The sequence below is a fragment of the Manis javanica genome, chromosome 11 (genome assembly GCF_040802235.1).
Source record: "Manis javanica isolate MJ-LG chromosome 11, MJ_LKY, whole genome shotgun sequence".
Lineage (NCBI taxonomy): Eukaryota > Metazoa > Chordata > Mammalia > Pholidota > Manidae > Manis > Manis javanica.
In genome coordinates, this window is record NC_133166.1 from 113,554,694 (window position 1) to 113,576,577 (window position 21,884).

Consider the following 21,884-nt stretch of genomic DNA (forward strand, 5'->3'; position numbering starts at 1 on the left):
TCAAACTGTTCATTGCCTTCATATCACTTTCTACAATCTGTCATTTTGCTACTTCTGAAGCAAGACATTCTCTGTGGCCTTGTGGATTATACTCAGGTAACAGCTTTAGCCTGACCCCCACTGGCCCCTCGCGATCTGCCCGCGGGAACTGCTTCTTCCACTGCCCCTGAACAATACGCAGAACCACAGAGCCTGTCCGCTCAATCTCTGGTATAGAAAGTCCTCCGAAGTTTATTTTAAATGAAGTTTCTTCTATGTGGTACATATACACAATGGAATATTATTCAGCCATAAGAAACAAACAGATCCTACCATTTGCAGCAACATGGATGGAGCTGGAGGGTATTGTGCTCAGTGAAATAAGCCAGCTGGATAAAGACAAGTGCCAAATGATTTCCCTCATTTGCGGAGTGTAACAGCAAAGCAAAACTGAAGGAACAAAACAGCAGCAGATTCACAGACTCCAAGGGACTAGCGGTCACCAAAGGGGAGGGGTGGGGGAGTGCGGGTGGGTTCGGAGGGAGAAGGGGATTGAGGGGTATTATGATTGACACACATGGTGTGGGGGGGATCACAGGGAAGACAGTGTAGCACAGAGAAGCAAATAGTGACTCTGTGGCATCTTACTCCACTGATGGACAGTGACTGCAGTGGGGTATGGGGGGGCTCGATAATATGGATGAATGTAGTAACCACAGTTTTTCATGTGAAACCGTTATAAGAGTGTCTATCAATAATACCTTAATAAAAATAAAAAATAAAATACATAAAAGGGACTTACATCAAGCCCCACAGCAACCTGGGATGATAACTAAGGGTCTGATACTCCTCAAGTGGCAGGTAACAAATCCTACCATTTGCAGCAACATGGATGGAGCTGGAGGGTATTATGCTCAGTGAAATAAGCCAGGCGGAGAAAGACAAGTACCAAATGATTTCACTCATCTTTGGAGTCTAAGAACAAAGCAAAAACTGAAGGAGCCTAACAGCAGCAGATTCACAGAACCCAAGAATTGACTAACAGTTACCAAAGGGAAAGGGTCTGTGGGGGATGGGTGGGAAGGGAGGGATAAGGGGAGAAATGGGCATTATGATTAGCACACTAATGTGGGGGGGCACGGGGAGGGCAGCACATCACAGAGAAGACAAGCAGTGGTTCCAGAGCATCTTACTATGCTGATGGACAGTGACTGTAATGGGGTATGTGGGGGGGACTCGATAATGGGGACAATCTAGTAACCACAGTGTTGCTCATGTAAGTGTATATTAATCACACCAAAATATTAAAAAAACAATACGGGGATTTGGGTGCCGTAGAGATCGCGTCATGGGCTGAGACTTTCAGAGCTGCTTTCCAGAGCCTCCAGGTTGCAGCAGGTATGAATGGCATCATTCCGCTGGTAGCGAATGGGTTGCGCACGCTGGCACCATGAGCAGATTTTGCTGAAGTGGGAGCAATGGACGCTGGGTCGATGGTAGATCCACGTGCCGCAGGACAACGACTCACAATGGGGCATCATTAGGGGGACGGCAGAATCACACCTCTGGGGAGAAGAGGAGAGAGAGAAAATGTCACTGACAAGCCACTGGAATTGGGGGCTGAAGGCTGTGGTTTCCCTCACTCCTGGGGTGGCCAGGTTCCTTGTCTTCTCAAGCCCACCCTTGTCCTAATGGCCCGAGTTCCATGGATACACCCCTAGGTCTGCCTAGCGGCACCGTGTAGCGTGCTAACATCAGGCTTCCGAGAACCTGTCTGTCCCACATGCAGCCTCAGAGCGCAGTCTGCCCATATCCTGTCCTGGGCGCCTCTGTCTCTGGCCGGAAGTCCACACTCACCTTCCTGTGTGCCTACTGCCTGGCCGGGCCCTTGGCCTCCCTGCTCAGGCCTCCTCGAGCGTCTCCTCTCCCCTGGGCACCTGGCTCTGCCCTATCCTACTCCAGGCCTCACACAACCACCCTCCCCGAGAAGCAGCTCCTGGCAGCTGCCACCTTCAGCTGTGCTTCCCCTCTGCCCGGGCCTCCAGCCCCGGGGCCCAGCTGGCTTGCTAGACTCCTCACCACCACGCCCTGCCCTTGTCAGCAGCCTGGCCTGCGTGCACGCAAAGCCTGTGACCCTGCCCTGCATGGGGCAGGCACTGTGGCAGAATGAACCCCAGCAAGGGGCTTCTATCTCTGGCAGGTGTGTTTTGGGCTCCCCGGGGCCCCACACTGCCTGCAGGGAGAGCAGGACGGCTCTCAGCTGCCCCTTGACACTTAGGAGGACTTAATGGATCTGTCAAAACTAATGTAGAATCAGGGAGACAGTGGCAGAGCCTGACAGACACCGCAGGGCTCTTTCTTTCTCAACACCTGCAACCGGGAGCCCATCCACCCCTGTCATCTCCGGGCCTTGCAGGACGGGGTTCTCCTCACTGCGTGGGGCCCAGGTTCTGGGGTGGGGGGTACTTCAGGCCCCTCCTCCAGGCGCCCGTCTCCCTTCCTCAGTGGGTTCCCGGGACCCTGCAGTCCTCTCCCTCACTCTGCTGAGGGGACGTCTGCAGGAGCAGCAGGTGACACTCTGCTTTTTGGGGAGTGTTCATGGCAGGAAGAACTTGGCACAGAACTTCCATGGTTTTTCCTGACCTGGGCGAGCTGTGCCATCCCGTGTGTTCTCACCAATCCACCCAAGGGCCGAGGAAGCCCGAGCTTGGCTGGAGCGGACGACAAGCTCTGCCAGCACCGCGGACGGGGGCACCTGTCGGGCAGCCACCCACATCCAGAAGCCTGGGCCCGTGATAAGGGGAGACCCGGGGACGGGGACCAGCTGGGGGTGGGGAATATGGGCCCTCACGCCTTTTCTCTGTCCCAGGCCTCTAGGGCCCGTATGGTGTCCTTACTGTGATGCCGGGTGATCAAAGCCCAGCACCCATAACCTCACCACCACAGAAGCCAGGCCTTCTGGGCCCGTGTCTGTGGGGCAGGAGCCGCCTGCCCCTGGCCGCCCTCGGCCCAGCCTGGGGCATCAGCACCTGTCTAGGGCCCTTCTCACCTCTGGTACCTTCATCTTCTCTTTATCAGGATTCCTACAGCACCATCCAATGACCGAGGGGCACTTCTGGGCCAGTGCGGCTGGGCTCTAGAAGGAGAAAACAGTGTCTGCTTCTTGGCGGGCAGCTCCTGGGGTAGGGACACTGTGGCTGTTGCCCTGCACCTGTCACTTCCTGGCCACTCCGCCAGTGTTTGCTGGGAGAACTCAAGGACCGAGGGGCAGCACCGTGTCCCTTAGGAGAGAGCCGCCCTAGTGCAAACCCGGCAAACTCTTAGTTTGCAAATAAGGCTGCTCCCCAAAAGGGCAAGAAATTCTATCACCTCGCCTTCGTTCCCGGGGCAGCCCTCCTTAGAGAAGCCTGGCCCTGGGACTCTGGGACTCAGAGGAGGGGACCAGGTCTGAAACCGAGCCCCTTTACCATAACCCACCTGCGTCCTATGGAAGACCCTCCTACACACAGGCGTTTGAACAAAAGCCCCTTGTCTCAGAGGGAATCACAGCAGTTGCTGAAACAGGCCCCTGAGTTGCTCATTCAGTGACAGAGGCCCTCGGTCAGGCTCTGAAGGGAGCACGAGAAGGGTGTCCTCTGTGTGACACTGGGAGCCCCACATCTTATAGGGGGCCCACCATGGCCCTGTCACCCTCTTCTGCCAGCTCTCCCTGCCCAGGTCATGAGGGCTGGGGGTGGGGGAGACTGCCCTAGGCTGCGGGGGGGCTCACTGTGAAGGCCAGTGTGCCCGCAGGCTCTGACACCATCACAACCAAAGCAAACACGACCTACCTTGTGTGGTGCTGGTGGTGGCTTCTGGGAAATAGAAAGATGGAGTGATAAACACAGGTTGGAAGGCTCTGGCTCAGCCTTGTACACAGGAGGGGGCCTGCTCTGCAGCAGAGGGACAGAGCAGGGCCTTGGGTGTCCACCTGAGGGCTCGCTGCGTGTGGGTCTGTGGCCGGCTGGCTCCACCTGCCTGCGCTGAGCCCACCCTTCCCCGTGGGTCCCCGGGGAGACATTCAGCCTAGGATGCCTGGTGCTGCTGCAGGCGTCTAACGGGGGGTTTTCATCAGCACCCTGTACGTCTTATGAAGACAAGAGATCCTCCCCTTCCCTTCCTGCTCCTCCCCCCTTCCTCCGCACACCCTGAACCGCCCCTGTGCCCGGCCCTCAGGGAAGTCCACCCGGCACCCTGGCTTCCTGTCTTCAGGCCCCCAGTGTGCAGACCTCAGGCCTTCCGGCGTCTTGCTGGGGCTGCGCCCTCACACCCCCGGGGTCCTTCCTCCCACAGTGCTCCCGGGCCTGCCCTTGGGAGCCCAGCTAGCCGGGCCTCTGCACCCGCCCTACCCGGGGCCCGCCTCTGCCCTCTGCTGTTGCCCTGGTTAGGCAGCACAATGACCACATGCCATGAAGGTGACATTTTCCCCCAGTACCCCAGGGACCAAGGCCCATCGAGACACCAGTCCTGGAGCTGCCATGGCAGGAATGGGGGCACTTCACTTCTGTCCCCTGCCCAGCCTGGCGCCCAGCCCTGACGACTGGGCCCTGAGTAGTGACTGGGAAGGAAGGACAGGGCTCCAGAGATGGGCAGAGGCCATGTGTGTTTTTAAAGGCACAGCTGCCCCAGAGGAGAGCAATCGGGGGACACCTGGCCTTCCCTTTGGGGCCATCGCTGCCCAGGCAGGGTGTGTGCTTTCCTCCAATCCACAGCAGAGGCCCCTCCCTGGCCTTTGTCCCTGTGGGTCCTTCAGAAGCCTGAGTCAGGGCCTGGGGTCACTTCTCCTCAGGGGTAAGCCCCTCAGAGGCCAGGCTGTGTGCCCAGGAATGGGAGGGTGGCTCTGAGCCCCCATGTGCGCAGGTGATGACCTCAGAACTGACGGGAACCTTCCCACAGGTGGAATCCCGGGGCAGCCAGGAGTCCCCATACTTTGGGGGGCTGGCTGGGGAGTGCCTGGGCCACAGGGCTGTGTAGTCAGGGGTCACTCACACTTTTACTGCGCCATCGCCAGATACAGCAGCAGCACAGCACCAGGAAAAAGGGCAGCGTCAGGAGGGGCACAGCCCAGTAGAGAGAGTGTAAACTGAGGAACACCCCTCTGGGAGGCCCTCCATCTGACTGAGTATCCTCTTTGTCTTCCGGCCCACCATCTGGAAGGGCTCTTTGTTGGGCAGGCGGTGGTGTGGCACCCAGTAAGGCAGGTGGGGTCCCCTCCTGAGGAAAGCACACGTGTTAAGTCCTCGTGCACCTGGGCAGCTTCCTGTGGTGCCCATCACTTGGCATCCCACCCCACACCTCCAAATCCACCTTTCCCCCTTACACTCAGATTGCCCCACTCTGAGAGGCCACAGCGGGACTAGGAGCCAGGGGCTGGGCCCTGAGGGCCCTGAAGCACCCTGGGCCACAGACCCTGCTCAGAGGCTCTGACCCAGAACCCTGCCAGGGTGTCCGGCATCCTCCGTGCTGGGCCACAGGCAGTGCCCACTGCATGCCCGGGCTGACAGCACAGGGGCCTGGGGAGGTGCCCACCAGTGAAGGCACACAGGGGGTGCAGGGGGGCTCCTGGGGCCGGGATGAAGGGGGTCTGCAGCATCAGGGCAGCACCCTGGGCCTATCTCCTCATAGCCTGGCCCTCCCTGGCCCCTACCCAGAGCTGCTCAGCCCCTCTGAGCTGCACTTCCACATCCGGAGGAGCGAGTGAGGGGACACCTGTGAGGTTTAGGGTTCATACCCCATCCTGGTACAGGGCAGGCCCGTAAGGAATGGGGGCTCCTGTCCTGTTCTTCTTCATAGTCACGGAGAAGCCCACTGCATCTGTGCAGTCAGGGGCTGCAAGGCCTGAACCGGTCACCCAAGTGCGATGCTTCAGGGAAGGGGGAGAGGGACAGTGCGAGGTGGACTCCGTGCCCAGGAGGCAGGGCCAAGGAGAGGGGAGGCCAGGCCAGGGCGGGGGGGAAGCCACTGTGCTGGGAGTAGACACCGGTTGGCTCCTGAGTTCTTCTCCCAATGTGCCTGTTGAAGGGCGCTTGTCACCAGGTGGGACCCCAATGGGCAAGTGGGTCAGTTCCGTCTGCTGCCGGGAGCAGACATCCAGGGATAAGTATAAACAGACATGCCCAGGAGTGTCAGTGCTGTCGGAAGCCAGGCGTGGGAGCAGGGGCTGTACCCGCAGCGGGGCCCGAGCACCAGTGCAGTGGAATTCACCTCCACTATGCAGGGCCGGAGGGGGTCCCAGCCTCCAGGGCTCCTGGGTCTGAGACCCCAGTTTTGAGGGCCTGGACTCTAGCTCCCTGCACACAGCCTCCAGCCTCCACCCCCCACCTAAGCCAGACCCAGAGGGAGCTCTGAACTCCCCACCAGGAGACCCAGGCCAGGGAGGCGGCAAGGTGGGAGTCAAGGGGCCGCTCTCAGCACTGTCCCGGAGTCTGCTTGGAGCTCCAAGTGCAGGGTGCCATGTGCCTTCAGGGACCCTGGGCTTGCAACAGGGCAGAGGAGCTGCACGGCCGCAGACACCTTCACAGGGGTACCCCGAGGGCACTTCTGAAGCCTGAGCGGGGGCACCGCTCCCCAGGGAAAGGTTCAGGGGCTGCCGTGGCTGTGAGGTGCTGCCCAGGTGCCCAGCTGCCCAAGCGACTTGCTGGGCCTGCCCTGGACACTGTTCCTGCCTTTGGCTTCCCAGTGTGTCTCCCTGTCCGGGGATGCACAGAGTACAGTCCCAGGGGGCGGCAGTAGTCTCACCCTGGACGTCGCACAGGTCGTCCTGCTGATCTCTAAATCCTTCTTGATGAAGGTGAGGCCATTATCCAGGCTGATATCGATGAGGACGGCCCTAGAGCACAGAAAGGGCAGACGGTGACCCGCAGCCCAGACGGTGACCCGCAGCCCAGACGGCACCGTGCGTGCGCTTGGCTCAACCTGCACCCGACCGTGGTCCTCGTTGTAACAGCTCTGATCAGCGGGCATTCAGGACCCTGAGTAGGGGGCAGCACGGGGCAGGAGGGCCCACCCCAGGACAGACGAGGCCCCCTGTGCAATGAAGGCTGAGCAGGCCGTGAGGAGCCCTGCAGGGCCTAGATGCCCTCGTGGCCACGGGCCAAGTGGCCAGGCGGGCTGTTTGGTGTCACCTCCCAAACTCTTTTCCATGACAGAGCATGCTGGCTTGTCCCTGAAAGGTGCCTGGGCCACAGGTACCGTCCCTGGGGCCCGGCACCTCTTGCATCCTGCCCTCCTTGACAGAGCCTGGGTGACAGGGGATCACAGCCCCTCAGGGGAGCACCCGCACAGGTGGGTGCAGAGGAAGCCCTGAGCCCTCCCAGAACTGGTGTGAGCAGCCCCTCCAGAGGACGCATCACGCACGCTGGTCCCGCCATAGTGCCCATAACTGACCACATTCCCTGAGCTTTACGCTTACCGGCCCTGATTATTCATCTCCAGTCCTGGGCAGGTAACGGAGGTGTCTTCCACCGATAAAGCCTTCATTCCTGGAAGAAAGTGACACGCAAATAATGTCAATGGACATGTCCCCACATCCCCGACGCCCCTCCTGTGGCCCTTGGCAAGCAGAGCTCGCCCCTTGGCGGATGTCGGCTTCCGTTCTCTGCCTGCCTGGGAGCACCTGCCTCACACCAAGTGCCGTGCTGCTGACCCGACTGTCATTTCAGCTGCGACCTTCTGAACATTCTTACCCTTCGTTGGAGCTCAGAATGAAAACTCAATGCTAAGTATGGTCAGGGGAAAGGATTGGTGTCTGGGTGGGGAAAGGCTAGGATTAAATGGGCAAAAATACCCAAAGCGGTGCAAACTGACTTTCCCGTTGGATGTGCCCAGTCCGGAGAGGAGGAGGATGGGACGGCAGCCCAGCACGCAGAGGGGCCTGGACAGGCACGAGCGACTGGAAAGGAGTTTTCAAACCAGTATTACATGCACGGGATGAACTCCCATTTATTAGTGTCCTCTCTAATTTCTCTTAAGAGTGTCCTTCACTTTCTTGGTTAGGTTCATTTCTAGGTAGTTTATTCTTTTTGATGCATTTGTGAATGGAATTGTTTTCCTGATTTCTCTTTCTGCTAGTTCATCATTAGGGTATAGGAATGCAACAGATTTCTGTGTACTAATTCTGTATCCTGAGAATTGGCTGAATTCAGATATTAGTTCCAGTAGTTTTGGAATGGAGCCTTTAGGGTTTTTTATGGCATCATCTTTCAATCTCAAGTGAACACACCATCCTGGCAGACCTGGCAGAGACTCAGAGCCCTGGGGCTGCGTCGACTTCCCTCCCATAGACTCATGGACTCGAGTCCTTGCCTCCCAAGGGAAGGGAGAGCCCAGGAAAGGGCGGGGGTGCATCTCTTAGGGTGCACCCCACCCAAAACCCCACCAGGGCTACAGGACAGGCTGCTCCCGGGGGTATGATGGTGCTGGGGATCGATTCAGTCCTGGGCACGAGCGGCAGGTGCCCAAGCACCCAGCCAGTGACCCCTTCCACTGTCCATGCTGCTGGTTTTTGGGGTGTGCACAGTGAATGGCCAGCATGGGCCCTGGTTTGCTGGGGGACAGCTGTCACCGGGGGACAGGAGGGGCTGCTTACGGATGATTTCCTTCCCAGTGCGAAACTGACAGACAACGTCATCGTTGCGGACGCCCTGAAAACCTTTTCCAATAACCTTGACGGTCTTTTTCCCTGCAAGAGTAATATCCAGACGTCTGTGTGGGGAAGCGTGGCGGTGTTTTCCTCAGATCACAGCTATGGCAGGCCGCCCCCACAACAGAATTCCCATGAACCCTTGGGGCGTGCAGCTGTAGCTGAACCCACATCTGGGCAACCCCCTGGCCAAATCTTCTCCTTTCGGTCATTGACGGCGTACTCCCGGGAGCCTGGGCTGGGTGCAGTCTTAGGTGCCTCTCCCCACTTCCCATGACCCACGAAGTCCATCCATTAAAGGCCCCCAGCCTAGTTCCCTCCATAGGTGCAAACCCAGCCAGGGGTTTCTGCTCTGAAATCCCGACGTGCCCCCTAATGGGCGCAGGCAGGGACCAGGCAACCCTGAGACTATACACATTCACACCACATGTGCCACACGCGCCACACACACACACACACGGTGCGCTCATACACACCACACAGACTGGAACCACATACAACACTCCCACCACACACATGGCACATTCACAAAACACACACACACACACTCCTGCGTTTACAACAGCGACCCCAGTTATCACCTCTAGTGCACAGAGAGGAGAAGTCCACAGACGTAATCTCTACACAAGACCTGGCTATGAGCTGCAGTAGAGAGAGAGAGGAGTGGCAGGGTCACGGGCGTGGACGGCGGGGGCGCGGCGTGCAGCCCCCTCCATCCCCCTCACTCACGGGGTCAACGATGTCTTCCAGTCCGCTGTATCCAGTGTCCACTGCAAGCACATGACCCACTGTGCCAGCAATTTCCAGGAGCTGAAAGGGAGAGGAGACAGCCTGGGCCCACAGCCAGGGGTGATGACCCAGAGGTCCCCGTCCCAGGACACAGACACGGAGGGCTGCACCCCGGCACCTCCAGCAGCCCACGCTCAGGGGAGGGAACACTCTTCCACGCTCACCTCTGCTGTGTACGTCTTACACAACACTTGCTACTCATTCTGAACGGCCACCTTGCACATCTTTCAACTCCCTGGGCCCAGCCTAAGCGGACAGGCCCCCCCCTACTCCCCAGGGACCTCCTGGTGGGTGGAGGCCCATCGTCTGGGCGACCCTGAGAGCGCCGTCTTTGAAGCTTTCCCCTGCGAGGCTCCCAAGGGACCCCCCTTTCGCTGCTCAGAATTACCTGGTATTTCTGGGAATCTTCCACACCCACGAAATACAGAGTTGCCCCCAACTGCCTGGATTTTTCAGCCTGAGAAAGAGGAAGTCTTGGGTATAATAAATTTGGTCCAAATATGTGGACCCAAAGGCTGGTAACAATGGGCTTAACTCACTTCAACTTTTGTCTCCGCAAAGGATTCTGGTAGGAGTGGTCCACCTGTCAGCGCGATGATGAGGCTGGGGACCCTCTCTCCTGCGGGAGAGGCAGGGCGTGACTGGGTCAATGAGAGCAACGGCCACCGGCTTCCAGGACCCGAGCACTGCTCCCCACGCCTCACCCTCCTGGGGAGAGGCCACCCCGACCTGAGCACCTGCCACCCACATGCCTGGAAGGCTTTGCAGCTTATCATGCAACAAGGAGGGCCTCCAGCCCAGGACCCACTTTGCAGATGAGGAGACTGAGCCCAGCTTAGGGTTCCTCCTACAGAACTGTCACTTCTCCCAGATGGCACAACCTTAGCCCTGAAAGGCAACGCCAGCAATTTCACAGGACAAGCACCAGCCTTCCAGGAGAGCAAAAACAGGAGGGGGCACCCCTACTGTGCGCGACTCCCGCCCGGCCACGCAGGCCCGTTCCAGCTCTGGGCCTCACCCACAGCTCTCCCGTGGGCACCTGCACACCCAGGCTCAGGGCTCGAGTAAGAGGCAGGTGAGCAGTAGACCCCCTCCCAGGCTCAGTGCCTCTCCCGGGGCCACACAGCTTCCCTAGACCCTACAGCCAAGGTGAGGATGCTTCTGGGACAGGCACAGTCGCTCACACTGCGGGAGACCCAGAGCAGGAGCCTCAGCCCAAGGGCGGGAGCTGGAGGGAGAAGGAGTCAGGGCGGAGCGCCTGCTCAGCAGGGGGAAGCGCGGGCTCCCTCCTCACCCTGAGGCCCCGCCGCTCCAGGACCCTCTGGGTCTCCCCCTCTCTCCTTCCTGCAGCCCGGCTCCAGGGCCAGCGCCCCCCACTTCCTAGGAACCATGGCGTCGTCCGCGTGACCCCTGGCTGTGCTGCGGAACATCACGGGGTGGCTTTCAGCCCCACCCCTCAGAGCGGGAGGCTGCCGCTCAGAGAGGGCAAGCAGCTGGTCCCGGCGTCAGCGCCAGGACGCGGCCTGGGCAGGGCCGCCCCGGCCTCAGGAAGGCCCAGGCCTGGCTCTTTCCCGGGACTCCACCGCCAGGAAGGAGGAAGCAGCTCCCTTACCTGCAGCACGTGTTCTTTCCATCTGCTCATTCGCCTGCAGCAAAAGGAAGGAAGATGTTGGGGGGGGACAGTGAGACGACCCAGTGATGACCCTCTGCCAACCTCATAAAGCAGAGGCACATCCCAGAAATCCAGATTCCGTACCCTTTTCAATCCGTGCTGCATATTTATGGCTCCTGAAGGTATGACATTCAACAGATCGACAAGACCAGTGTTTATTTTATTTCTGAAAAGAAAAAAATCAGAGCAGGTGGGAGATGGAATGAGGGGTTGCCTCTTACAAGCGGCCCCAGGCTGCCCTTGTCCGTCTGCACGAGCAGCCCTTCCGGGACGGGTGAGGGCCACGTCAAGCAGCCCTGGCCCGGCCCTCTGCCCCGTGCCTTTGGCATTGGCTGGCCTGGTTCCCACCGTCCCAGTCCCGTATCCGGTGAGTGGGGTGGGGAGGGCACGCGTCTGTCTAGCCCCATAGGTGTGGCCTGGGCTCTCTGCGCTCAGCTCTGTCTAAGCCGTGCAGAACTGGGGACCTCACCCCGGGATACACCCTGACTGCCCCGGTGAGTATGGGGAGATGCCAAGTGTGATTCCATCACAGTGTGACTGGCAGCACGCCCGCCCCCCGGGGGCCCTGGTGAGGGCGCACTCTTCTCCCACCCTTAAGGCAGAGCTTGGGAAGGTCACCGTGGCCCCTCCTGTCCACGGGCCCTGGGCCCCTCAAGTGCAGGGTCCTCGGGCCGTCTGCTGCTCCTCCCACTCCCAACCATTTTCCTCCATGAGAATCTGAACCTCCCTGCTACTCAGAAGCTCCATCCCCTCCCGCCTCCCGCCTAGACCCTCCTGGGATGCAGGCCCATGGGGCCTTCCTCCAGCACCCTGCCCCAGCCTGGTGTTCAGGACCCACTCCTGGGCTCCCCTCACCAGACTTGGGGGGAACACGCTCCCCTCCACTGCAGCACCCACACTTGGGTGATACCATCCCTTCGTCCCTGGTTCTGACTGTCCCCTCTTCCCCAGTGGCCCGGGGCAGAAAGTGACACACAACCGCAGGTGCCAGGCTGTGTCCCTAGAGGCCCCCACATCTGCTCCACCTGATCTGGGAATCTTCGCAGTCGGCCTGCTCTAGGGAAGGGGTCGAGCACGGAGGGCTGGGCTCGGAGGGGAGGAGTCTGCCTACCAGCACAGGGTCTGGCCAGGGCCAGTGCAGAGGCCCCAGTGGGGCCCGGGGGCCCAGGGCTGAAGGTCAGGGTGCGCAGAGAGGGGAGGGCCCAGGACACCGTGCCTGCACACCCGTGTGCTCCTCGGTGCGGCTCAGGGACCCCCTCTGCTCCCTGGCCCTCCCTGTGGCCTGATCGCTGGGTCTGCTCTAGGGGATCAATGAAACACTTACCTGTCCGAGGTCAGCTGCATATTGACGTGGCCTTGCGTCGAGTATGTAATGAATGACATGCGCTGTTCAGGGCTTGGGAGGAAACATGGACTTGTGAGCAACTATACACACAGGGTGAAAGTGATGCTGATGTGCAACAGGCAGGGGGCGCCCCCCAAGTTCCCTGCTCTCCGTTCTGTCTCTTAGTGTGGAGCCCATTTCCTGGACTCCACAAGTTCTCATCACTTTAGTGAAGGATCATGAGGCCCGGCAGGCGCGCAGCCCTCCTGTCAGAGTGCGGCAGAGCGCCCTGCGGACCCAAAGCCCGGAAGTCTGTTTCCCTCTCTGCCTCTCTCTCTCTCTCACTCACACACACGCGCACAGGGCTGCTGCGTGCACAGGAGACAGGCAGCTACCTGCTCTTCACGAGGGCCTCCCTCGCTGGCCGCCCCTCTCCCCTCCTGACAGATTCTTGGTCCTTTCCCTTCTCCTCCTCCCTGGACGATCTTCCCCACCTCCCTCCCCCTCGCCTCAAAGAAATTATGCTCCCTCCTCAGCCATTCATATTTCCTAATCTGTGAGGGCCTCCAGGGAAGATGTGCCCCTGAAAACAAGGACAGACCCCCAGGAAGGAGCCACGCAGGGCTGCAGAGATCTTAGGAAACAAGTGTGATCTGTCCTTCTCTCCTGTTCGGAACACTGCCCTGAGCTTTGCGACCTGAGGCAGGCCCGGGTCCACTGCATCTAAACAGCAAAGTACTCAGAGAGGAAATCGCCCTGCAACACAGAGCTGAAAAGCCGTACTTTTTAAATCTGTTCACCAAATCCCGCACAAAGCTCTGTGTGAACATCCAGTTGTGTACACCTTGTGATCTGAAAAAGAAGAAGACGTGAGTCAGAGACGGAGGTGCATGTATCATGTGAGCACGGTTGCTGCCTTCCCTGCCTTCCACTGGCCCTTAGCAGGCTCCTCCGTGTGTGTGTGTGTGCATGCGTGTGTGTGTGTGTGCGTGCGCGCGTGCGTGTGTGTGTGTGTGCGCGTGCGTGTGTGTGTGTGTGCGTGCGTGCGTGTGTGTGTGTGCGTGTGTGTGTGTGCGTGTGTGTGCGTGTGTGTGTGTGTGTGTGTTGTGTGCATTTGTAATGTGTTCTATCTTAAATTTATGTTCAAGCATTTCCTTGATAAATTTAAAAATGAAATTACAGACAAACTAGTGGCATGAAGTGTGAAAAAGACAGACTGGGAAGCTCTAAGCCTTAGTTTCCACAAAGAAACACTGACCAAACAGAGGCTTAAACTGGAAACAGTATACTTCCACGGAAAACAACAAAGGTGGGCAGAAACCGAGGGAAAAAGAAAGAATGGACATACAAGACAAGCAGAAGCAAACAATAAGATGATACAGCCAGGCCTTACACACCAAGCATCACTCTAAATGTGTGTGGCACCGGGTGGCTGAGTACATAATAAAACCCAAATATTTGCTGCTTACAAAAGACTCATTCAGCTCTAAAGATATATGTCGGTTAAAAGTGAAGTGATAGAAGAAGAAATTCCATGCAAGTGGAAATCAGAAGAAATCAGCCATAGTTATATCAGATAAAATAGTCTTCAAGCCAAAAATGGTAACAAGAGCCAGTGAAACAGGATTCTGGGTAAATGGTGGAGTAGAGAGAGCCTGAAGTCACCTTCTCCACCAGATCTACACTTACACACAGAGTCTTTCACCCTGAAGAAGAGTGGAGACTGAAGTGACCACCACCTTCTACACAGAGAGGGACAGAAAGATCACGCACACATGGAACCCCAAAGCAGCAGGAGACACAGAGACGCAGGAACCCCAGGAACCCCAATCCCAGCACAGCAATTTCCCCGCCTGCTGATTAAGGGGCATGCAGGCCACAGATCTGGGCCATGTGGTTGGAGGGACTGAGTCCTCTAGAAACCACATGGTGGCCTTCAATCCTTTTCAAGAGGAAAGTCCCAGGGAACAAATGCCTGGGGCATTCTTTCTGCCCCAGGGAGTCCGCAGAGAGTCTGTTCCTTGAATGTGACCGGACAGTCCCTGCTTCCCTCTCTCAGAGCCTGGGGCCCCCTACTGACCCCAGGGACAGCACTGTTCTATGGCAGCGACTAGAGCAGGTGGGCCACTCACGAGTCTAGGACGAAGTACACGTCGTAAGTGCTCCAGCAGGATTCCCCATCTGCTGGGCTCTCCTGGAGCCTGGAGCTGGGGTCGTGACCTTGGTCCTGGGTGGGGTGGCGGAGGGTGCTCCTGGTGGTCGGGAGCGGAGATGGCGGCAGCAGCAGCAGGAACACCACCAGCATGGGGCCCCGCATCCTGGGGCCGCTGTTCTTGCCTCGGCCCAGTCCCTGGGGGCCCAGGCGGGCCCCGTAAACTGCAGGCCACCTCAGGCTAACACCTCCTCTGCTTCCTCGCGGGCTCAGGGTCCTCGGCACTCCCGACCTCAGCGCTACTCACGCTCTGATCAGTATACCTTGCACCTGCCAGCAGCCACCTGATACCTGCCCTGTGGGTCCAAGTAGCAAGTGGTGGGCTGTGGGGTGATGGCCCCGCTACTTATGCACCTTCACCCCGCCCTGCTGACGTAGGTCCATTATGATGGACAATAGGTTGCCCTGGTGACCTTGTGAACTGCAGCTCTGCCCGGTGCTCTCCCTGTGGGCATCCCCAGGCAGGAGTTTGAAGGGGCAGTAAGATGAGGCCTCCATTTGTCCCTTATCCCAAACCCTCCCAGGGAGTCTACAATTTCAAGGAAACCCGGCCCTTTGGTAAACTGACAGAGGGCAGCTGAGGGGGCCTCCACACAGACATCACTGAGTGTGGGGAGGTGGAGAGAAGAATGCTCTAAGTTTATTTGTGGGGACACTGAAGTCACCCAAGGGATAGAAGGATCTAGAAGAAGGCTGTGAAAGCAGGCCAGTGTCCTTTGTGAATGCGGGACATTCCAGTTATCTGCTCTGTGTATTGAACCATCGCAGACCTAGGGACATAAAGCAGAAAAATTTCATATGCGCACAGGTTCTGTGGATTAGAAATTCAGAGATGTCTGAGCGGGCACGGGTTGACTTTCCTCCATGGAAAACCCACTTGCTCTTTCATGTAAATTCTGGAATCATATCATACATTCTCCACTCTCCTAAACCTCTCTTAGTATTTTAGCAAAACAAAGTTACATATGTAGATACATTTGGAGGGATTTGAATCTGCTGTCTGGACCACTCTCACCAGTGAACATCAGGCACCCGCCCTGCTTCCCTCCTTAGGGGCAAAACCAGCCACGGGTTTCTGATCTGAAATGCCCAGGTGCCCCCTACTGGGTGCAGGCAGGGGCGCACAGAGGGGGACGCAGCTCTGAGGGCCACCCTGCCCCAATCCCAGCGTGGGCTGCAGTGAAGGCTACTCCCTGGTGCCCGGTGGTGCTGGGGACGGATTAGTTCCTGGGTGTCACTGGCAGGTGTCCAGGCTGGGCTCACTGTGGGGAGGCAGCCCGATGCGGGACGGTTGTCACTGGAGGAAAGGAGGGCCTACTTACCGGGAATTTCTCGTTACCAAATCTGAATTGACAAATAACTTCCTCCCTGTTGTCTACATCTTGGAAGCCTTTTCCGATAACCTTCGATTTCTCGTTAACTGCAACAGTAACATCCATATGTCTGTGCGAGGAAGGGCTGAAGTGTTTTCCTCAGATCACAACTATGGCAGGCGGCCCCCAAAACAGAACTCCCAGGAACTTGTGGGGATGTGCCTGCATCTGAACCAGCCCCCGGCCTACTTCCCTCCATAGGTGCAAACCCAGCCAGGGGTTTCTGCTCTGAAATCCCAAGGTGCCCGCTAATGAGTGCAGGCAGGGACCAGGCAACCCCGACATAACTGAGAGAGGAGCCAAGACCTCCTGGTGAGTCAGCCCTGGGTCATGTCTGAGCTGCACACGCACACCTGGGGGCCTGGGGACTTTCTGCCGCCTGGAGTCAATTGTCTAACCCTCCCCCCACCCCCGTCTTTCTGGGGGCCTACGGCAGAATGGAAGCCAGAGAAGCCAGACCCGTGCTTGAGGAAAGAGAATGTGGGGTTTCAACAGGGTACGTGGCTTCCCCCAACACTTGGCAGTCAGAGGGTCAGGATCTGCTGTCCGTGCCCAATCCAGGGCCACAGAGGATGCCACCTCTGCTCTAGACCCGGCTGAACAGCTGTCACGCAGCTCCTCTGGAATGCCCTGGGCTCTTGTTTTCAACGCGTGGGGCTGTGACTGCTGAGCCTGAAACCCTAGAGGGGACCTGGCTGGCCTGAGCCTCGTGGGGAAGTTTGGCCACAGCCTCTACTCGCATGTCTGAGACACGCAGGGAGTGTGGCAGCTGAGGGCAGGGCTGAGAGCCCAGAGCGCGGCAGGTGCCGGCACTCCTGGGAACGGTGCACAGCGCCCCTCTGCTCCGTGCATCGTCCCCTGCCTTGCGTCCCTGCTGCCCTGCAGGCCCTGCTCTTGACCGCTTGTCCTCTTGTAGGAACTACAGCTCCCAGGGGTCTGGTTCACCCTGGGAATTGTAGGTAAGTGGGGGCAGGAGGATGGTTTCCGGGTTTTGAGCAGAAGAGATGTTGAGGTAAAGGACTGTGCTCTGCCCAGACAGCTGCTCCCTTTACATGCTATCTGCCCTCACCCTGTGCCTCCACCAGTAAGAACCCCAAGGAGAAAGTGACCCCAAGAGTGAGCACAGCCGGCTTGCAGGCAGCTGTACTTCCCCCGCTGCACTCCCGCTGCCCACCGGCTCTGAGAGCGCAGAGGGACCTGCCGCCCCAGGACAGAGACAGATCCTTTCTGGAAGGGAGGGCACTCTTTCTGGGAGAACAGTTACATACCAGGCTGCCTGGGCTCCAAGGACAGGGGACTGAAGGCGGGCGGCTCCCCGGGAAGGCCAGGTGGAGCTGGGCGGTGAGGAAGGGTGGCTGACCACCAGGACTGGCAGGGGCACAGAGGGAGGTGCCTGCCCTGGGGCGGCCAGGTGGGGGCTAGGGCACCACGTGCTGCCCAGCGCAGGTTTGTGGAGAGAATTCCCACACTGTGCACCCACTGTTCACCTGTGTGTCCCCTGCCTGCAGCAATTCTACTGCTGGGACTGATCCCGGGAGAAACCCTGCCCCACGCCCGCAGAGAGGTGCGCTTGGGAAAGCCCCCCAGGGCGGCTTGTAGCAGCGTCTCCTTCAGAACGATCTTACTAGTGGAGACTAATGACATTAATTTGGTCCTTCAACGTACCGGACTGCTGTGCAGATGGCTGCAAATTACAGGACTTACAAACCAGCAACAAATGGAGGAGAAAAGTCGAATTAGAAATAATTGGGAGCAGACCAGGGAAACTCAAGGAAGCTCTGAAAGTAAGTAGTGGGCAGGAAGGAAAGAGTCAGGAAAACTACACAGACACAGAAGCTCAAACAACACACTGCAGCCGGCAGCCTCCACGCTTCAACTGCTTCAACGGCTGTTGAGGGCAGCGCTCGGGTTTTCACAACTAACTAGGATGTGCCTGGAGGTGATATCAAGCCATTTAAAGGAGATTAAACGCCTTACACGGGTTTTAAAAGGACATGAAAGCACATAATTAATCTTGGAAGGATTCCTGTCCCAAGTCATTTGTCGCCACAAATCTTTTTACATGTTCAAAAGTTAACTCACTACAAAATTCAGATGAGGAGTTTCTCCGGATGCATGCGCCAAGGAACCTCTGCAATTACACCAGCAATTTTTTAAACAAACTGTGCAGTGTTTCAGGGTGACAGCCTAAGACAGCATCATTTCCCTAAGAGGTAAAAACAAGATAAAGTCTTGGCCCTCATCGCTCTTAAGTGTTTTTCATCTGCCAGACAGACGCAAACGTGTGCCAGTAGATCTCTTCCCGCCTCAACTTCCTACATCCTGAAGGCAGTAAGAAGCGACAAATGCCTGTTCCTCACTGCAGAGCTGACAACCCCCAAATGACGATTTTACATAATAAAAGATGTTTACTGAGGCTTACAGATTCCCTGGTCACCCGCTTCAAAGGCAGCTGGCAAATAACAGATCCAAAGATTAGCAAATTAAGGCCAGTAAACAATTTCCCTAAGGAGAATGCTAGCTCTCTTGGGCCTCTGGTACTTCCCGAGACACCCAGAAAATAGCAGATGAAAAAAGACTAAATCCGATGGCAGCTGAACAAGAAAACAGACTGTGCCAACCTGGACTCACTCTACCACCACTGAAGCAGCTTCCATGGGCCCTGCCTAGAGAAACACGGGTGCATTCTGGCAGTGATCACCCGCTGTCCAGCCCAAGGGGGGTCGGCACTCCCCAGTTAAAGGCATTCACCTTACCACAAACAGAAACTACAAAATCTCATCTGTAAGGGCCCTAAACCCTACGACATTATAGACAATTTTAACTCTACAAGTTCTCTTACAGAGTTGAACACCCAAAAGTGAGTGCGAGGCGGTCTTCAGTCAGTAGCCCCGGCTCCTCTTTCTGCGTCTGCCTCTGCATGAATCAAGTGACCTGGAGAAAGTTCTCTCATCTCTTTATTTATCCCCTTTTCCCTGCCAGGTACAAAATTAGGTCAAAGCCACCAATTCTTTTGGAAAATAAAATGAATTTCTTAGATTGGTTATGTCTACACTGTCATGCAAATACCTCCTGGCCACTGCGCAGCTATAGCCAACCCTCAAGTACGTACGATGCGGCTCGTGCCCATATTAACGCAGGAAACTGTGCACCTTTACTCTGCACAGGAAACACCCTTCCCGGAGAGGCCGGCAGACCCAGGGGCTTCCGGAACAGGCTCCTTTAGGGGTCCCCAGTTTCAAATGTGGAAATCCTTAGCAAATTAACATGCCATGCAAGTTACAAGAGCATACACTATTTTTTCATTAAGGAAAACCAAACAACCTGTCTGGCGCACTAATGTTGGGGGGACGTTGTGTATTTTCCTCGGTTCTTGTCCCTGGCGCGACAAAGACATGAAGGGCAGAGACACAGTAGTGGAGCAGAGCACAGGTTTTATTTAAAGTTCCTTAAAGAGAGAAAAAGTGCAGCAGGCAACCTCAGCGAGGAGAGGCGCCTTGAAAGGTTGGAGAAAGTTTAAGATTAAAAGGTTACACACTTAGAAAGTGTGGGCGACCTCAGAGAGAGGAGTGCCCTGAAAGGTTGGGGGTTCCCCCTTTTAAGGATTTTTCAGGAATGTGATCATGGGCTGAGGGTGCAGACCTGTTAAGCGGTCCCTGAATATTTAAAATTAACTTAATACAGGAAGTTTACTGCTCTGATTTCTCCTGAGATAACTGGCCTCTGGGTCTGAGAGCCTATCAAACAAGACCACCTGCCCAGCCCCCCAGGTGGGCTGAGTGCTTGTCTGCTGAAGAGGACGTTAAGAATCTTCCTCACTTCCTGCCTTTTCCTATGTTGTTTATTGCTGGGCCTGCGTCCCAAATTCCTCCCATCTCCTCCCATCTCGCATACCACCAGGCACAGTGTGGCTGGACGGTAAGTGTATCTGTGTGTGTGTGTGTGTGTGTGTGTGTGTGTGTGTGTGTGTGTGTGTGTGTGTGTGTGAGAGAGAGAGAGACACACACACACACACACATTTCACATATTGTTAAATGAATGAGATGAATACATTCCCAAAGTCTAATGAGCCCTGGACCGGCCCAAAACTTCCGGAGAAAACGCCAGTGTTGGGGCGGCTCCGTACTTCAAGCTGCTGCTGCTGGGAGGCGGCGAGGTCTGCGTGGGAGCAGGCAGCGGGGTCCCCGGGAAGGGCGGCCCTCTGCGGGTGGTGCGCGGAGTCTGAGGCCGGAGGCGGGGGCGGCCGGCGGCGCAGGGCCCCGGCGGTGTCAGCCCGCGGAGGTGCCGCCCCAGCGGCGGGGGCAGGCGTGCGAACTGGGGGTCCGCGGAGCCCGGCGCTGATGGCACCTGCTGGGGGCACGGAGTCGTCGGTGGCGGCCGCCACCGCCCTCCTACGACGCTGCGCTCCCAACAGCCGCTCCCGCCGCCCACCGACACGGCCCGCGGCTGCCACCCCCAGTCCTGGGGCCGCCGCCCCCTCTTCCCAAGCCGCCCGCCGCCCGTGCCCGCCCGCGCCGCCTCCCGCCTCCGCCCCGCGCTGCCATCCCCTGCGGGCCCTGCTCTGAGGCACATCTAACTCAGAAAGGGTCAGCAGACAGTCTCCAGTGCCGGGGGTCCTGACGGGGCATCGGGAGGCTTCACGGGGGAGATGAGGGGACAGGGCAACATTCCAGGCATTGCTCACAGTTTAAACCGGGCTTAGCCCCGGGGGGGCGCTGTGCTCCTCGGCAGGGAGCAGCTGTGAACTTGGAGTGTTCTAGGCACCGGAATCTGGCGGGATATGTTGAGTGGAGGCCATATGAGGGTGGCAGGGGTCGGCAGCCCCTGGAGAGACTATGGGCGGCAAGAAATTGGAGAAAATGTCAGGGGCTGAATCGTCAGCAGTCATCTGTGGAGTACCTGCTACGGGGTTTCCTGGGTCCTGGGAACCAGCCCCTGCCTCCTGGCAAATTGCACCTTGGGGGAGACCCACAGCCAGTACAATGGTGGAGAGAAACGCCCAGCAGGCTGCTTAGAGGGAGCAGAGGGCGCCTAACTACGACTGGGGGGCATGTGCCCAAACCAGGGGACAAGGGAGAGACCACGTGAAGGGAGGGCGGCTTTGCAGGCAGAGGGAGCAGCCTGTGCACAGCCTGAGCGAGTCTGAGGATCTAAGGAAGGCCAGGGCCGAGAGACAACTGCACGCCAGCCAGGTGGTCAAGGGCGCAAAGGGCTCATTGGAACCATTCACACAAACCACATGCTCAGTTTTCAGCATCCTTTTGGCCCTCGGAGGCCTGGGTTACATCTCCTTGCATTGCATCCCACGCACACACTGCAAGCATCCTTCAGAGAGGAGAGTTCCGTTTTCTGCAAGGTTATACGAAGGGACTGCAGGCCTGAGCTCTCCCATGCACTCGCTGTGTGACCCTGGACAAGGCACTTTACCTCTCTGTGCCTTGGTTCCATTATCTGTAAAATGGGGGTTGGCCTAGTATCTCCCTCACGGTGTCTTTGTGAAAATTAAGACATTAAAGGACCTAGCAGTTTCCTGGCAGATAGGAAGGGCTTAAAAAATGGTAGATGCCATATGATGAACAATTCCATGTCCAAATGACCATCTAAGAAGGTGGAAGTAGTGAGAAATGTGTGTCTCAAAGTATAAGCCGAGGTAGTGGGGGCTATACCTGGTCAGGGTCTAGTGGGTAGAAGAGTTTTCCATCAAGAAGCAAAGCCTTTGTGTCTAGGGGGAGAGAGCCTGGCTTGGAAATCCTCCCTGGCTGGGCAATCTATTGTTTTATCCTTTGTCACCAATGAACCCTGCCGACTGTCACCAATTATCTTGCCAATGGGTTTCAGCCCCGGGCAAGTTCACT

The 21,884-nt window shown here is 57.4% G+C and overlaps 2 protein-coding genes and 1 long non-coding RNA gene across 3 annotated transcripts; all 3 read right to left on the minus strand.

Annotated features, from left to right (window-relative positions):
- Window position 1: 1 nt before the first annotated feature.
- Window positions 2-4,156, minus strand: LOC140844555 (uncharacterized). The gene is made up of 3 exons (XR_012123071.1): window positions 3,810-4,156; window positions 3,029-3,115; window positions 2-1,544 (listed from the first exon to the last, which is right to left on the minus strand). It is a non-coding gene; the product is annotated as an uncharacterized lncRNA (long non-coding RNA).
- Window positions 4,157-4,346: 190 nt separating this feature from the next.
- Window positions 4,347-10,198, minus strand: LOC140844707 (anthrax toxin receptor-like). The gene is made up of 8 exons (XM_073217745.1): window positions 10,153-10,198; window positions 9,988-10,067; window positions 9,389-9,469; window positions 9,241-9,301; window positions 8,606-8,698; window positions 7,430-7,499; window positions 6,757-6,847; window positions 4,347-5,232 (listed from the first exon to the last, which is right to left on the minus strand). Exons 1-8 carry the CDS (start codon window positions 10,196-10,198, stop codon window positions 4,993-4,995), a joined length of 762 nt encoding a protein of 253 aa, XP_073073846.1. The 3' UTR covers window positions 4,347-4,992.
- Window positions 10,199-10,658: 460 nt separating this feature from the next.
- Window positions 10,659-14,761, minus strand: LOC140844708 (anthrax toxin receptor-like). Its single transcript, XM_073217746.1, has 6 exons — window positions 14,577-14,761; window positions 13,228-13,296; window positions 12,445-12,516; window positions 11,205-11,286; window positions 11,061-11,094; window positions 10,659-10,867 (listed from the first exon to the last, which is right to left on the minus strand). Exons 1-6 carry the CDS (start codon window positions 14,759-14,761, stop codon window positions 10,659-10,661), a joined length of 651 nt encoding a protein of 216 aa, XP_073073847.1.
- Window positions 14,762-21,884: the final 7,123 nt, after the last annotated feature.

What these genes read in the sequence shown, in the direction of transcription:
- LOC140844707 (XM_073217745.1), bottom strand. Translation starts at nt 10,198, where the DNA reads ATGTGGGTGGCAGGTGCTCAGGTCGGGGTGGCCTCTCCCCAGGAGG. An exon ending in TTGCGGAGACAAAAGTTGAA is followed by an intron (nt 9,470 to 9,987) that starts GTGAGTTAAGCC and finishes TCTCCCTTTCAG; the next exon opens with CTCCTGGAAATTGCTGGCAC. An exon ending in CACTGGGAAGGAAATCATCC is followed by an intron (nt 7,500 to 8,605) that starts GTAAGCAGCCCC and finishes ACTTTCTTCCAG; the next exon opens with GAATGAAGGCTTTATCGGTG.
- LOC140844708 (XM_073217746.1), bottom strand. Translation starts at nt 14,761, where the DNA reads ATGCGGGGCCCCATGCTGGTGGTGTTCCTGCTGCTGCTGCCGCCATCT. An exon ending in GTGTACTTCGTCCTAGACTC is followed by an intron (nt 13,297 to 14,576) that starts GTGAGTGGCCCA and finishes CTTCTTTTTCAG; the next exon opens with ATCACAAGGTGTACACAACT. An exon ending in TGCAGCACGGATTGAAAAGG is followed by an intron (nt 11,095 to 11,204) that starts GTACGGAATCTG and finishes CTTTTGCTGCAG; the next exon opens with GCGAATGAGCAGATGGAAAG.